This window comes from Eptatretus burgeri, chromosome 1 (assembly GCF_056783735.1).
Source record: "Eptatretus burgeri isolate ZD-2024b chromosome 1, Ebu_testis_v1, whole genome shotgun sequence".
NCBI classification, from domain to species: Eukaryota; Metazoa; Chordata; class Myxini; order Myxiniformes; family Myxinidae; genus Eptatretus; species Eptatretus burgeri.
In genome coordinates, this window is record NC_140961.1 from 147,305,571 (window position 1) to 147,323,853 (window position 18,283).

The following is an 18,283-nucleotide window of genomic DNA, read 5'->3' on the forward strand; positions in this document are numbered from 1 at the left end:
CCCCAGTCACACGTGTGGGACTCGATGTTCGTGGTGGAGTTCGGGTGGTGAATGGCCGGGGTCCACGGAGGGAGGTCGGGTCATCTTCCCTTCCTCGTAGAGGGCCAGTAGAGACACGTTCGCTGCCTCAACGCCCACCAAAAACTCTTCAAAATAACTTTTAAAAGACTCTCCAACACCTCAAAAATACCCTCCAAGACCTCAAAAAGACAACCTGCCTCAGAGAGACCACCTCTCTCAGTGAATGCTCGGAAATTTATCGACCTCCCTCAGTGGGGAGGGGGATTGGTGAAAACACCTTGCTGTCAGCATCTGATTGGACAGGTCCTATGGCCCACCTTTCCGGGGCGGAGCCTTGGCCCCTGCCAGGTAACCTCAGCCAGTCCTCCATGCCGGCCCACACTCGACGAGTAATAGTATCAACGCTGCAACGGCCCCTGCCGGTAAACCCCAGCAAGTCTTCCACGTGGGTTTATACTTGACGAGTAACGGTATCAATGTTGCACAGGCCGTCGTGCAAGAGTTACAACGTTGTGGAAGGAACGTGGTGGAAGCGGCAAGGAACGGCTGCAAGACCCTGCCTTGGCAAGTCAGAGTGGTTGTGGACAGCGGGTGGGTAGTAGATTGTGATGGGGAATGGAATGGTTGTTGGTTGTTCGTTGAAGGGTTCGTTGGATGTAAAGATTTAATAACCTAGCTAAAAAGAAATCGCAACGGACGCCTTTGATTCTCCCACTAGAAAAAAGGAAAGGGATTTGACTACACACATACTTCACGACATAACTGACTTTTGGGACATCTGTATGTTGAATGAAATTGGTTTCCAGAACAATACATATAAAAACATAGGACCGCCTGTCCTTTCAGTGAAATGAGTACCAGTATACTGGTCCAGGTGTATGCCCCGGTTAGAATAGGTGCACCATATCCCTGTGTGTCGTAAGAGGGGACCAGGGTTGGCATCAGGAAGTGCATCCCGCCATAAAACATTGCCTCAAGAAAAAGCCAACCCCTGCGCAGCAGGGAAAAATGGCTGTAAAAACGGTCATACATCTCCCTCTTCTCTTCTCTTCTCTTCTCTTCTCTTCTCTTCTCTTCTCTTCTCTTCTCTTCTCTTCTCTTCTCTTCTCTTCTCTTCTCTTCTCTTCTCTTCTCTTTTCTCTCTCTCTCTCTTCTCTTCTCTTCTCTTCTCTTCTCTTCTCTTCTCTTCTCTTCTCTCTCTCTCTCTCTCTCTCTCTCTCTCTCTCTCTCTCTCTCTCTCTCTCTCTCTCTCTCTCTCTCTCTCTCTCTCTCTCTCTCTCTCTCTCTCTCTCTCTCTCTCTCTCTCTCTCTCTCTCTCTCTCTCTCTCTCTCTCTCTCTCTCTCTCTCTCTCTCTCTCTATCCCACCTCTGGCTTTCTCTCTATACTGGCTCTCTGTAGTATAGCGAAGAGAGAGAGAGAGAGAGAGATAGTATAGCGAAGAGAGTAGTATAGCGAAGCCCACCCCCTCCCCTTTCTTAATATTCCTCATCAGCGAAGCAACAGGTGATGTTTGTCTCAAAATATGTGGTTAATTGTGGTAGTGCAATAGATGCACGTTAGGTCCCGGGCAATGTGGGTACCTTTGTGGGAGGAGGGATGGAAAAGGTGGAAGTGGGTGGGGGAGGGGATCAGGTGGGAGGGGGAGGGGATCAGGTGGGAGGGGGAGGGGATCAGGTGGGAGGAGAGAGGGGAAGGGGTGGGAGGAGGGAGGGGAAGAGGTGGGAGGATTAAAAAAAAATAATTACGAGCAAAGACAGCTGGTAAAGCCATGTAACTTTGCTAGTATTTTAAGAAAAACAATCTGATCATTTCTTAGTTTTTCTAAACAAATAAAATGGATATTTTTTTCCACATTTGGGAAAGTAAGACAGAATTTAAGAGGGACAACAATCCACCAAATTCACTCTGGTGTCGAATAGTTTGTTCGAGCAGAAGCAGGAATACTTGCTTATAGTTGACCAGCCAACCGGTCGTAAAGTTCCTAGAAAAAGTGATGATGGAATTGTGCGTTAGTAGTTTATGTCCATGCTTAATACAACCCACATGGGGTGGGGATTTGGGTGTGACTAGATCCCATTCTCACTTTTGACCTTTAAGGTCACTTTTGGGGTCATTGAGGTCTCATGTGGGCCAAATAAGTATATTTCACCTAAATTTTGCTTCATCTTCAAAATGGGTAATCATAAACAGTTATAACTTTCCCCGTTGATAGTCCATATTACGAGGCCCATTTTGAGCCTAAATGACTAATTCTGAGAGCAATGGATGATGCGGAAATTCAAAATGGCAGTGTTGGGTGGGTCAGGGAAAATAGCTTTCCTGGAGTTTTTTTTTCTGGGTGAATCAATATTTTCTGACAATATAATACTACATCATCACAGTGGATGTTTAAGATAGACATCGACTCAAACATTATGAACAGTATCACTTTTCTACTTCCAGGTGGTAACAATTTCGGGGAAAAGGTACAATATAAGGGAATAAGATTTACCCAAATGTGCATATTCCGATATCTTTCTGAATCGGGCCATCCTTACAATTGATGAGCCTTTATGTCTGCTATCACAGAGGTATCATAACAGACATCGCAATTATGTTTTTTCTCCACCATCATTGCAGCAGTGAAATATTCATTCATATCTCGACTGCAGCTCCATATTTGCAGTACTGAAATACATAGCACCATCTGGACACAGTGGAGAGCCAGATACAGAATTCACAGTGTCATCTGCTCATTCGCATGTGTTTTTTTGAGTTTGTCGAGCTGGGTACCTTACATGTACTCCTCTTCCTTTATTTACAGTGAACATCGTTAATCTCAATGTTTTACGATAATCCTTTTATTTACACAGAAGGCATGGAGCCTGCAGCCGATATCAAGTGCAAAAGTCAACATAGACATATTGACTCCACATGCTGCTTCTTCTGCCAGAAACAAGCACCCACCAAAGACCTCCCTCCATGTGGCTTCAGCTGAAGGGAAGATCAGGACGAAGGTCATTGCTGGACAGAGAAGAAGATTGTGTGATACAAAATATGTTGATGTTGTGAAGAGACTTAAAATGCTTCTCGAGCCAGAGTTTCATGTATTAGAGTTAAGATGACACAAGGCATACTAAAGTACTTTCAGTTCAGAAAGCAAACTGGTCTGATTGAGGAAGCAACGTGTGCCTCTTATGAGCATTGGGCATGGCAGTGACACAAAAGCGTCAACCTCAAGTGATCCTTCTCCTGCCAAATGGCACAGTTGCCCACCTGTATTTGACTGGAAACTCTGCATGTTCTGCCAACAAAAGGATAAGAGAAAGCTCCATAGAGTAGTGACTGGAGAAGTCAGCCGAGACAATATATTTTGTCCAAACTATTCCAGTAATGAACATGAGATTAGCTGTGGTTTATGATATTATAAAAATCAAAGCTTGTTATCATCTCCAATGATGCGTGTAATTTGAGTGGAAAAGCAAGCAGAGGGAATTAACATCAGTAGCTGATGGTGTTGCGAGGGATGCGTGTATGAGGATACTGTGTGGGGAAATTATCACAGGATTGTCCTGTGGTCATGCTTATGACATGAGTAAAGTCTGAGACAAATATGTTGGCTTGTGTAGAAGTATCGTATTTAGTTGTCCTCAGAGATACCAGTCTATAAGGGTGACAATTCATGAAGAAGTACAACACGTACTTGGGTCAAAAGACAAATATGTTCGGCCTTTGTCAAAATCATGTGTTCTGATGTATCCTGGTGATGACTCAGATTTCATCATCACAAGAACCATTTCAAAATCTCCACAATTCACAGAATCATCTGATTAGATGAGTATGATGGTGTGATGGACCTTGACTGATCAAAGGTTTTCCAGGAGATGGTTCGATGGATACCCTTGCTAGGCAGGATATGATGGATGCCCCGCAGCATTCTCGTACTTGGAAAGGGATTGATCAAGAACATGTTGAGCAGGTGATCCCAGACAATCTTTATCTGTTCCTCCACTTCTTGTTTGAGGGCATAGGTGTTATGCATGAAGACATGGAAGATGTTGATGTCAAATGAAAGGTGCGCAGCAATGCACAAAACATTGTATATGGAGTATGAAACGGTCATAAGGTGACCCCAAAGCACATCAGACTCAGTCTTGCAGTTCACCAGGCAATGTGATCATAAGCCTTGGGGGATCTTCAACATGCTGCCCCCCCCATACCATTAGAATAGACACTGTTCAGTGAATAGACAACAACATAGCTGATGATATCGTCGATAGATACACATGGAACGGGCATGTGTACATCCCAGACAATATCACGCAAGACCAGATGATCCATTGTTCATGTGATAACATCGATGTCCTGGAGGCAACACTGGGTGGAAAGAATACCTTTCATTGTACACATATGGTTGGATGGCAAAGAGGCCCTACCCCAAAGCTTATGTTTGAATACGACTGCCAAATGTGTATCTAGACTAATTGAAGGGTGATGAGCAGTGCCATGCATGCAGAGAAATAACCAGATTTCACAAAGTATAACTTGCAGAACTAGATTCTGAGAAAAACGCAACTTTGTGCTGCGCTTTGCTATTTATTAATCTGCAAATTGAAAATTAAACAGTTAAAACATCACGTTGTATTAATCGGGGTGGTGAGATAAAGATTTCATCTGAAAGATGTCAAAAGAAGTGTTCATTCTAAAGTTTTTGATGGAAATGGCCATTTTGACCATTTTTGACTTTAAAATGACCTTCAAGGTCAAAAGAGACGATGGCATCCACCTATTCCTTCTTTGACACCCTAAAAGCAATCGATGTTGCAGGCATGCCAGTTGACAGTCTATGCGTGCCAGTTGTGGACCATTTTATCCCGATTAAAAAAATCCAGCTGTTTGAATGGCTGGTCTACTATTATTTTGAAGATGCAAATTACTCCAACCTTTTTGTACTCTGATAATTTCATAATTTTCACAAAATCAAGCTTTCAACCTCAGTATTAACTGATTTATCAAGGTTTAAACACAGATCTTTGGCCAGTTGATATTCGCGATTTTGTTAAGCTTCAACATCATTCAAATGATTACAGTATCAACAAGAAAAAGAGCAATCAGAGACTGCAGAGCCTCAGCAGGACTTGTTTTGTCTAGTGTTTGTGCAGTTTTCTGTGCTGTATTTAAAGTGGCGTTTATGTACTGGTGTGTTACGTAATTAATAAGAGACATAATTAGAACTGACACTTTATCACTGCTGGCAGTGATGACTGGTTCAACTATTTCAGAGAAGAAGATTTTTGAAGGTTTTTTTTTTTAAAAGAAAACCATGTGGCTGCTGAATCATGTGACTGTGACATCTTCCAAAACAATTTAATAACTCTGGCTGCCAGACCATGTGTCCGATCAAGTTGAAATTTAAAACATGTATTCACCATCCCTTCTAGATCTTAATTATAATGTTTTTCATTAATTAGTTAACCGGTTCTAGAGAAAACATTAATTAATATTTTATTCAAACCAAAATGGCTGCCAAACCATGTGACCTGTCAATTATTCCTGTATAAACTTGTAGACTCAAGGTTGAGGAACATATCTGTGAAGTTTCCCATTGATCTGTCCAGCCATCCTTGAGAAGACTTTTATAGGTTTTTATGTAAATCCAATATGGCTGCCGAACCATGTAATCTATGACATCATATGTGTTAACCTTTTGTTCCTCATGGATAGGCAGTCATACTTGTAAAGCTTTGCCACGTTCTGTTCATCCATTTTAGAGATTTTGATGTGTTTTAAAAACAAAAAAAAAAAAAAATATATATATATATATATATATATATATATATATATATATATATATATATATATATATATATATATATATATATATATATATGATCAATCTTCTTCTTCTTTTGGCTGCTCCCTTTTAGGGGTCACCACAGCGGATCATCCGTATGATCCGCATAGTTATTTGGCACATGTTTTATGCCGGATGCCCTTCCTGACACAACCCTGGTCGCCTCTTACGACACAGGGATATGGTACATATATATATATATATATATATATATATATATATATATATATATATATATATATATATATATATATATATATATATATATATATATATATATATATATATATGATCAATGACATCATCAATTTTTTCTGAGGACCATTTCATCCCTAGATGACCCTCAAAAATCTTCATATTGAACAGATGTAGTGTTCTACATATGCAATTATGACATCATAACAAAGGCACCCATGATGTCATGAAAAAATCACTTATTCCTCATGAGGAGTACTTGCCATGTGCCAGGTTTCAATTTCTTTGTTGGTGCAGTTTCAGAGATATAGAGGTCCAAAGTTTTTCTGTTTTTCCAAAATGGCTGCCACACCACGTAACCAATGTTGTCATAATTACACTGAACAACAAAAATTTTTTACTGGAGATGTGTAAAGTGATTTAGACTAATTTGGGTACGCTGATTTCAAAAATCATAACCGTTTTGCTGTATCACGTCAGGATTTTCAGTAACAGAAATATTCCCATTGCCTAGAAGTCAGGATTTCAATGAAATTTACAAAAATTCATTTATTCATTTATTTCATCATGAATGCTTCAAAATTATAGAAATTACAGAAAAACTCCACTAGAATGTAATTAAAAATGCTTTAGGCATTTGGCTTTGTGTTTGTGCTGCTCTGTGTCAGTTTCACGATGCAGGAACCAGCAGAAATCGCCCATCATGTTCGGGTTGTGCCGCCCTTGGTAACGCGTCTCCATGAGTGAAATCTCTTGGTGGAATCGCTCGCCGTGCTCGTCCGAGACTGCTCCCAAGTTGTCAGGGAAGAAGTTCAGGTGCTGGTGTAGGAAATGGATTTTCAGGGACATCCTGGAGCCAAGTTTCCTGAAGGACTCCAGCAGCTGCTGCACTATTTCTTCATAGTTGTCCGCGTGCTCGTTCCCCAAGAAGTTGTCCGTCACAGCTTTGAACCTCCTCCACGCTGCCAGCTCTTTGGGGTTTAGAGTTGTCGGAAAAGTTTCGTCCTTCATAATCTGTCGGAGTTGCGGTCCAACAAAGACACCAGCCTTGATCTTGGCCTCCGACAAGGTGTTGCCAAACTTTTCCTTGAGGTATAAAAACCCACGCCCATTCAGATCCATTGCCCGTACAAAACTTTTCATCAAGCCGAGCTTTATGTGGAGTGGTGGAAGGAAAACCTTGGCTGGGTCGACAAGGGCGACATGCTTCACGTTGTGTCGACCAGGTACATGCTCTTTTCGCTCTTCCCAATCTTTCTTCGTCCAGTGATTCTTGTCGTCTCTGCTCTCCCAGAGACAAAGGAAGCACATGTATTTTGTGTAGCCTGACTGCAGCCCTAACAACAGCGCTACCACTTTCAAGTCTCCGCAGATGTGCCAGTTGAAGTCATTGTACTTGATGGAATCAAGCAGCTGCCACATAGTCTCATAGGTCTCTGTCATGCCGAACGCGTGAGCCAGTGGGACTGATGGTTTCTCGTTGCCATTGTGGAGCAAAACAGCCTTCAAGCTGTTCTTCCCCGAGTCGATGAAGAGGCGCCAGTCTGCAGGATCGTGATCACACCCAAGTTCTTTCAACAGACCGTTGATGTCACTGCAGAATGTCATCGTGTCTTCCATCTCAAAGAACTCAGCCATGTCTCTGTGACGTGCTCTGAACAAGGATATCTTGGTGTTAGGTTCAAGTAGATTCCACTGCTGCAGCCTTGATCCAAGCAGCTCTGCCTTCGCCTTTGACAGCGAGAGATCTCTTACAAGATCATTTAAGTCTCCCTGGTTCAGAAGGTGTGATTCTTGAGTGTCGGGTTCAAAAGGTTCATCATCACCATCCTCTTCACCACTGCTTACAGCTATGTTCTGATCAGCTGGAGGTGTTGGAACGGGGTTCTCGTCATCATGAGGCACAGGTTTACGAGCAGAGACGCAGTCAGCGTACTTGATGTGACCTTTATTCTTCTTGTTGAAGCCAGCGATGCTTGTGCAGCAGAAATAACAATCATCATGATGATTCTGCGGCTCACGCCATATCATGGGCACCGCAAATGGCATGCTCGCGCGCTTGCCCACCAACCACTGAGTCAAGGTTGTGTGACAGCTTGTGCAGCAGATGTGTGGTGCCCAGCTCTGTTCTTGGTCCCCCACCTTACACCCGAAGTAGTGAAAGTAGGCGGCCTTCATTTTCACTGCTGTAGATATACTTCGCTGTTGATCTTTTTTGGTATACCGACCACAGACATAACAGAAGTTGTCAGAATGATTGGTACAGGAACGCCTACTCATCTTTATCTGAAAGAAATAAATATAACACAAGTTAACAACAATTGTACGAAATAGACATGTTAAAGACATATGTAAATTTCATTGAAATCCTGACTTCTAGGCAATGGGAATATTTCTGTTCCTGAAAATCCTGACGTGATACAGCAAAACGGTTATGATTTTTGAAATCAGCGTACCCAAATTAGTCTTAATCACTTTACGCATCTCCAGTAAAAAAAAAAAAATTGAAATTTGTTGTTCAGTGTTATCATTAAAACATTTTACATGAGTGGATGCATCGATCTAGGAAATTTTGTCTCAATCCAACGAGCACTTGTGGAGAAAAACACGAAAGTTCTGTGCAGACAGGCAGACAAACAAAAATACAAACAAACAAACGGACGCAAATGCAATACCTTCTCCTTTGGTGTGGGTAATGATATAATACAACTGTAGTGCAAAACCGCTTGTCACAATAGAATTAACTGGTAGGGCACTCTTCCATATTGTGATGTCACCAGATATGCCTCCGCACACATTATTACATCACATAGTTACCCAACCATGCGACCTATGATATAGTTAGAGAACTTTTTGTTCCTCATGGATAGGCGATCATACCTGCAAAGTTTCCCCTCGATCTGTTCAGTCATTTTAGAAAATATTTTTGAAGACTTTTATGTTAAAAAAACATGGCTGCTGAACGATTTTACTGATGACATTATCAATTTTTTTCACTAATACAATTTTTTACAATACAAGAGATGACCCTCAAAAGTTTTCATACTAATTGGATAAAGCATTTTACAGATACTATGACGATGTCATAACGAAGCCACCCATGACATCATCAAAAAAAATCACATTTCCAATGGGGAGTGATTGACACGTGCCAAGTTTTAATTTTTTCCATGGAGCGGTTTTGGAGATAGAGGTACAAAGATTTTTTTTCCATTTTTCTAACATAGCGACCACACCAAATGACCTATGACATTATAATTATCATGAAAAGATTATGCACGAGTAATCACACCTATGGTGAAAATTTTGGGTCATTTGGATAAGCAGTTGCAGAGAAAAAAAGGCAAACTTAGAATGGACATACATACGTAAGTACATCCGTCCATACGTACAGACGGACAACCCAAAAACATAGTGCCTCTGGCGACTTCGTCAGCAGAAGCATAATAAACTGATCACATGTGTTCATCATGAATATTTTGATGATATTTCTGAAACTGGAGATTTAGATGAGAGTCTGAAAAAATCTGTGTTGGATAATTGAATGCCTGAAGGAGAAAATCAGTTCCGAGTACACAATATTGAGACATTCAAGTTAATTCATTTAAATTTAATGATAAAGACATTCAACATTTAATTTAATGATCAGAACCATAGTTTCAGCCACTTCTTAAATTAATAAGAAATAACGCAAATTAAAAAAAATTCCCAGGTACATTTTGTCAGTATAATTAAATTCACCATTGACAACTGTTACACATTATGCAGTGAAGAGGAATTTGAAGAATAGATGAAACATATGGATATAAAATATTAATATGTTCTTGTAAAGCATGATTACATGAAAATATATTCTTCAATAAAAAATGAAATTCAAAACCAAGGGGCATGAAGGAACGTCAAAATTAGTTTCTGAAGTTACAAAAGAACACTCAACAGCGAGTCACTGTTGAAACCTTGTCCGAGCAAATCCAAGTTTTCCTTTGTTAGCAAATTCTACTTCTTTTATTTTGTTCTTTATTTATTTAGTTCATAGGTGACATGCACCTATTACACCTATATAAGAATAACCTGTTATTAAAAACACTAGTGCGGGCCCGTAGGGGCGGGCCCGTAGATGCGTGCCAGTATGTGCAGCTTCGTGCCTGCAGTATCAGGTCCACAGCATCAATTGTGACGTCATATCAAACAAAGAAGAAGAATTGTGACGCTCCCTCTCTCTCACCCCCCTCTCTCCCCCCTCTCTGCCCCCTCTCTCCCCTCCTCTGTCCCTCCCCTATCTTGCCCCCCTCACCCTCCTCTCTCGCCATTCTCTCTCCCTCCTCCTCTCTCCCTTCTCTTGCCCCCCTCTCACCCCTCTCTTGCCCTTCTCTCTCCCCCCTCCTCTCTCCCTCCCCACTCTTGCCCCCCTCTCACCCCTCTCTTGCCCTTCTCTCTCCCCCTCCTCTCTCCCTCCCCACTCTTTCCCCCCTCTCACCCCTCTCTCGCCCTTCTCTCTCACCCCTCCTCTCTCCCTTCTCTTGCCCCCCCTCTCACCCCCTCTCTCGCCCTTCTCTCTCCCCCTCCTCTTTCCCTTCTCTCTCCCCCTCCTCTCTCCCTCCCCTCTCTTGCCACCACCCCCTCACACCCCCTCCTCTGTCACCCCTCCTCTCTCTCGCCCCCTCTCTCCCCCTCCTCTGCCCCCTCCTCTCTCCCTCCCCTCTCTTGCCCGCCCTCTCACCCCCTCTCTCGCCCTTCTCTCACGCCCCTCCTCTCTCACCCCTCTCTCTTTAAATGTATTCACAAATGTCTACCAAGCCCAACGATTAATTCCAACCTTGGGAAAAACATCTTTCAAACCCTTGGGAAACAGCTGTTTCCCTCGGGAAAATTCAGACCTTGGGATTAATGAATAATTTGAATAATAATGAAACCTTGGGAGTAAATAATTAAATAAATTAATAATTAAATAATAATCAAACCTTGGGATTAATTAAATCAAACCTTGGGAAAGAACAGCTTTCAAACCTTGGGAGACACTTGGAAAACAGCTGAAATGGATGAGGAAGAACGATATCAAACTTTGAAAAGGCACATACCCAGGTCGCCAGTGTCGATTGTGACGTCATACCAAATGAAGTAGAATTGTGACGTCAATCCTTCAATAAAAAAATATATAAATATTAATTATGACGTCATTCGTGACGTCATATCACCGTGTCCTGTCATTGGTTCACAGATACATGGCCGTAACTTTGGAACCGCTCGTCCGATCGATATCAAACCTCGAAAAGGCACATCCGCGCCCCCCGGCAATATTCCTGGCAAGTTTCAATCCGATCGGACCGGTGGTCGTCTGGTTATTAATAATTTGGGGAAAAATGGCATGATATGGTGAGAAGGTGGAACGACACCTTCAGCTGCCTATATACACCTTTTCAACACTGAAAAAGCAAAAAATGGACGAAACTTTGGAACCGCTCGTCCGATCGATATCAAACTACGAAAAGGCACATCCGCGGGACCCCCACAATATTCCTGGCAAGTTTCAATGAGATCGGACCAGCGGTCATCGAGAAACGGCGGTTGCAGACAGACAAACAGACAACCACACACAGAGATTGCTGGAATTATAGATAGACTAGTACGTGCCCGTAAAAAAAAAAAATAAATAAATAAATAAAGATTCCAACCTCGAGCAACAAAAAAAAATCACACAGGCCGTTTCTTCACTCTCGCGTGCACGTACGTGCGTGGCACGGAAGTTCGCATATCACAGTTACGATGATTCGCAATTTAGGTTTTAATGGCCAATTATTCAATTAGCGCCAACGTATTTTGCCTTTTTGCAATGTCATTGCAAGGAAAAACAAAAAGAGAAGAGAAGACAGAGAAAAAAATTACTTCCTGGTTCGGAGCATACTAGCACTCTGATGTTACCTAAATTTATGCACCGTCTCATATGAAAACGATCATAACTTGCGGCATTGTGTTTATCTATAAATGCGCATAAGAAATCGAGAAATTATTAGAATACACGAAGTCATCAATCTCCGGAAGTCCGTACGTTGTAACCTGTAATGGGGAACGCGGCAGAGCTTCCCTTCCCCATCGGCCACGCCCACGCAACAACGTGTCTTGTCATTGGTTTGGTAAATAAATGGCCATAACTTGGGAAGCACTTGTCCGATTAATATCAAACCCTGAAAAGGCACATCCTCAGGCCCCAGCAATATACCTGGCAAGTTTCGATTAGATCGGACCAGCGATTGTTGAGAAACAGCGGTCAGACACACACAGACACACAGACACACAAAGACACCCACAGACACACACAGGCACACACAGACACACACAGACACACACAGACACACACAGACACACACACGGGCACACACATAGGCCTACAGACACAGACACAGACACACACACACACACACACACACACACAGATTGCTGGAATTATAGATAGATTATAATTACTGCCATGACACATGTTCATCATATAAAGCTATAATTATTATTGGATAACTGCATACTGAAAATAAGTTTTATCTTTTAATTCCGGGTTTTTTTCTTTATCTTTCAATTTCTTCAAAATCAACAATGAACTACAAGGAACAAGCACCTTTGTCAGATGTTGCTTTCCATTTGATACACCTAGTGTCTTTCTGGCAGAAAGCAGTTGCCTTCCCACCCTTTACAAATGGGATGACTCAAAGTGCAGTTAGCATTTTACATCTCATGGATGGGATTAATCCAGAATGACATTCAAATGTTGGGAAATAGTTCAAAGGAAATTCTTTCAAGAAAAATAAATTCCCACAAACTTTTCACAAGTCTAATATTAAAGTTACAGTGGTGAGAAAAAGTTTGTGAACTCTTACAAATTTTCTGTATTTCTGCATAAATATGACGTAAAATGTGATCAGATCTTTATCTTTCAAATTTTCTATATTTCTGCATCAATATGAGCTAAAATATCATCAGATCTTTAACTAATTCCTAATAATAGATAAAAAGAACCTCATTAAACAAATATCACAAAAAATTCTACTTTTTCATTCATCTGTTGAGCAAAATGATCCAACATTCAATTTCTTTGTCGAAAAAAGTGTGAACCTCTAGGTTAATCAGCACAATTAAGGGGGTAATGACAGTCATGTGTTTCAAACAATGGGATAACAATCAGGAGTGAATTTAGGTGGCCCTGCCCGATTTGAAAAACATAAATGTTGTTCATCACCATCAGAGTCTGGTCTTACCACATACGTTTGTGGCAGCATGTCATGCCCACCTCTAAAGAGATTTCTGAGGACATCAGAAAAAGAGTTTCGATTGCTCATTGGTTTTGAAAGTGTTACAATACCATTTCTTAACATGTTGGTTGGGCTCCAAAAATCCACTGTCAGGCAGATAGTGTACAAATGATGAAAATTCAGCACCATTGTTATTCTTTCCAGGAGCGGTCATCCAACAAAAAGCACTCCAAGAGCAAGGCATACAAAAACCCAGGAGGTCAGAATGATGAACCCCTGGGTTGTGTCTCAGGATCTGCAGGCCTCTCTTGCAATAGGTAATGTCAGTGTTCATGAGTCCACCATCAGGAAAACACTGAACATATAAGAATGGTGTGCATTGATGGAGCAAGGAGGAAACCACTGCTCTCGATGAAGAAGATTGCCACCCGTCATTAGTTTGCCAAAGACCACTTGAGTGATCCAGAAGGCCATTGGAAGAATGATTTATGGACAGATGAGTCGAAAGTGGAACGCTTTGGCTAAATTGACAAATGTTATGGTTGGGAAAAACCAAACACTGTATTCCAACATAAGAACCTCATCCCAACCGTGAAGAATGGTGGTAGGAGTGTCATGGTTTGGGGCTGCTTTGCTGCCTCAGGACCCAGATGGCTTGCCATCATTTACGCAATCATGAATTGTGGATTGTACTTGCAAACTCTACAGGAGAATGTCAGGGCACCTGTCCATGAGCTGGAGTTTAACAGAAAGTAGGTCATACAGCAAGTCAACAATCTGAAACACACAAGTAAATCTACAACGGAATGGCTGAATCAGAAAATAATTTGCATTTTGGAATGGCCAAGTCAAAGTCAGGACCTTAACCCAATTGAAATGTTGTCGCAGAACCTGAAGCAAGCAGTTCATGCAAGAAAGCTCACAAATATCTCTGAGTTAAACCAGTTCGTTAAGGAGGAATGGGCAAAATTCATCCAAGTTGATGTGCAGGACTGATCCAGAGTGACAGGAAATGTTTGCTTGAAGTTATTGCTGCTCAAGGGGGTGCCACCAGTTACTGAATGACGATTCCAGGCTCTTGTCTGGCCCATTACTCACCTGAATCCTAGCTCACGACTCACCTTGACAAACAAACAACACAAAAAGATTCACATACTTTTTCCAACAAATAAATTGAATGTTGGATCAACTTACTCAATAAATTAATGAAAAACTAGATTTTTTTGTGTGTTTTTGTTTAATCAGGTTGTCTTTATCTATTATTAGGAGTTAGATGAACATCTGATCTCATTTTTGTTCAAATTAATGCACAAATACAGAAAATTGCAAAGGGTTCATAGACTTTTTTGCACCACTGTGGTGGTCGTATGGCAGCTTAACTGCTATCACAGCAATCATTTCTTGAAGCGCGACTGTGTCGCTGATGCAGTGCCCCTCTACCACTACACACACTGGAACTGGTACTCATTTCGACGACCTCGGAAGGATGACAGGCTGAGTCAACCCCCTGGTGTATTAATTCAGCGGCCAATGGGGCTTGAACTCAGGACCCTAGGATCCCAACCTGCCACCCGAACCACTGAACCAACACCAGGCTGCACCACTGTATGTATGCAATTCTCCCCTATTCCTTACTCTCTGAGGATGTGCCACAACACACACTTGTTCAGATGCGTTTGTCATCAAATCATCATTATCATCAGATCATTTGTCTTGATCAGTTTAATCCGATCCAGGTTCCTCCTGATTACTTCATCTTTGCTCTTTACTTTTTCCGGTTCTTTCTTGGTCTTCAAATTCATTATATTTGTGCCATATGCTGATGATGTGTGGACTGTGATTCCCTGCTGATAGACCTCTGGAAGCTTGTACATGTTTCTGCATTTGAACCTGGGGATTAACTGCTGAACTCTATCTGTCCGGACTCTTCCCGACATCTTTTTTTTTTGTTCTTTTCAAGCTTCTTTATCATTTTTTTTCACAATTCTTTAGTCATTATAATTCTTGCTTTTTCTTCTTTTTCTTCTCTTTTACTCTCTATTCATCTCTTTCCTTATCTGTCTTTCAAAGGAGAATTTAATTATTGCAGAAGTTTTGCTGGAAGGCTCGCTTGGCTATGCCTGGATGGGTTAGAGGGTTGTGGAGTCGTGGCTGAAACCAGAATCCTAACCAGGTTCCTCCTGATGATTCCATCTTTGCTCTTTACTTCTTCAGGTTCCTTATTGGTCTTCCATTTCATTTTGTCAGAGTGGTAGTTGGACATCACCAGCTTTTATTTCTGTTTGTTGGGTTGGCAGCTCCCAGCAGCTGAGGCACTTATTTCCCTTTTCTCAGAACACTAGAATGGTCTCAACTTCACAAATATTGCAATCTGTCAGATGATGTCTGTAGCTCCATGTTTAGTACAAAATCCATATCAACTGATGGATTCATTCCAAGTAATCTTTAAAGTTATTTTCTCAACACAAATGAATAAAATTTGAACAAAACTTCAATGAAACAATGATATTTTAGCTCACTCTATTTCGAACAAAAACAATTGTTAGATAATCACCAGCATCATGAAACTTTTCACAAACTTCTCTAAACCACCATGACACTCCATTGTCCTGGCTCGGTCATATTATCCTCCATTAACTGTACTTGGCTGGAGCCCTCCTCCATTATACATCTGCTGATGGATTTACAGGTTTACTGAACCCAGCATGTGCATGTGAAGCAAGTATGAAATGTTAGGGAAACAATTTCATTTGTGGCAAAAAATAAACGATGCCAGTGAACGTCGGAATCAAAATTTAAGATTTATAACTGTTGTGGGATTTTCTGATTTGTTCTATTAACCGACCTGGTGTAAATCATGTTACTCAATTTGAAAGAAACAATTAATTCACTGTCCACAACGAAAAGTACTTTTGATCAGAGAACATTTATTCTTTCATGGTACCACAGAGTCCAAAACACTGAGATGGTAAACATCCACATTGATTTGCACTAAGCTAAGATTACATTTCCTAGCATTTATATGCTTTTGTGGGAGTGGAGGGGGCTGATAAGCATTAGGCAAAAGAACTCCAACTGCAATACGTGTCCACTAGGTGAAAGACAATGACATAATCATGGCAAAAGTTTCAGTGTTATCAACCAGGTCACTTTGTTTCATAGCAAGACATTCCTTTTATCAACATTTAGGTCAAAAGACTCTTGGGTAAAGGGAAACATAACTGACAGCCAATTCGACTCATAGCATAAAAATTAAATTAATAAAGCACCAGCAACCATTATAATTGAGAGTACATGAATAAAATTACTTTTTCTTCTACATAACCTTGGTGGTCCCCCTTATCCAGGTAATCTTAGTTGTCTGCATCCCTGTCCGAGCGTAAAAATTCACTGCAAGAGTGCTAATTTAACAATCAACCCCAAAAAGTGAATTTATACCCTGCACACACAACCCAGTACTGAACACCTCAAACGAGGTACATGAGCATGCTTTACAAAATGAGAAAACAATTAGATTATCGGTTACTCATTATCAGTTTTTCACTTTCTTCTCAATTTTAAATGAATAACGTTTATTAAAAACAAACCTGTTCCATTGGAATATTCTTGACTTGTGCAAGAGATACAGTCAAAGCAGCAGAACGGTTCCCCTTTACGTGCAACCTTCCGTGTTCCGGTGACACACGGCTCACTGCACACCGACTGTGGAACCTGAAAAAGATTTGTCTTCCAGTTCTCCGGAGGTTTTTCAAAATAGCAACAATTGACAGCAACGGTAAAGAAGAACTTCTCACCATGATTGTACTTTTGCTTCTGCACACATTTATTAATATTCTATGCACAAAGTTAATAATCTATCTCACATTGTTATCGTCACATTCTTATCCTTTTGAGGCTTCACACAGTCTGCCAGTAACCCTCTTCTTGTTAAACCACCAAATCCTGGCTCACTACTCATCTTCACTCATTTTATCCTCTTTTCTCTTCTCTGCAGAAACAAACACTTTGAACATATAATGCAACATCACCAAATAATACACACTCAACCTGTCTCTCTGAATGTACCATGTGGAAAACCCTCCCATCGACTTCGCAAACAAACTATTTCAAGAGGTTAGGTCATTCAAAATTTTGGACCTCACCATAAGCCATGACGTTTCTTGGGCAAAACATATTTCTGAGATGGTGGCCAAAGCCAGCCGCCGAATGGGCATCCTTCATTGTGCAAGGTCTTTGCGTGGCCAATCTGAACTTTTGACAACCTATAAGGCCTTCATTCACAGCTTTATGAAGTACTTTTCTCCCATTTGGACTGGTGGCCTACCTAACACCTTGCTCTTTTTGATGCCATGGAAAGTAAGACATTCAAAATCAATGGCGACTCCGATGAGAAAGCTGAATGGCTCAGCCAGTTACTGTTCCTTCACTGAGAGATTGGTGGCCTCTATGTATTCTTTGTATCCAGGAGTCTGCAATGTGTACAGTGTTTGTAAATAATCCTCTTCTTGGTAAATTCTAAAAATCCAGGCTTCGTGCTCATGTATACTCATTTTTTCCTCTTTTTCTCATCTGTGGAACAAACCAACCCCATCTGTTCATTCCAATTCTTCCATTCAAGGCTTCAAGACTGCTATTCACCACCACCTGTTCCCCACCCCCATCCATACTCATGATCTCTTACACCCCACAAATGACCCAATTAACAAGGACTTCCTGCCTTTTCCAAGTTATTGTGATTTTTTTCTCCCTCTCCCTCACCTTTTTTTTCTCCCTCACCTCTTTTCATTTCATAGTTGTAGGTTGGTTTGTTCCTTTTCTGTTTCAACCCCACTTTCCCCTTTCTTGCTGTGTTTAATTTAGCTAGTGTGCAGCTTTGTTCACCCCATTTGACCTTCTCATCCTCCCCTTAATCTCACTCTCATCTAAACTATGCTATTGGTGTTTACCCTCTCCATGTTGAACATTCCATTCTGTTCAAGCTCTTCCATGAGCCTC

General features: G+C 41.2%; 1 protein-coding gene across 2 annotated transcripts in view; it reads right to left on the reverse strand.

Annotated features, from left to right (window-relative positions):
- Positions 1 to 18,283, reverse strand: part of LOC147035714 (extracellular calcium-sensing receptor-like) — a 71,513-nt gene that overhangs the window by 7,162 nt on the left and 46,068 nt on the right. For both annotated transcript variants that reach the window (XM_085898287.1, XM_085898207.1), the window contains exon 7: positions 16,876 to 16,999. In XM_085898287.1, coding sequence (XP_085754413.1) covers positions 16,876 to 16,999 — 124 coding nt within the window. The remainder of the gene's footprint in view (positions 1 to 16,875; positions 17,000 to 18,283) is intronic.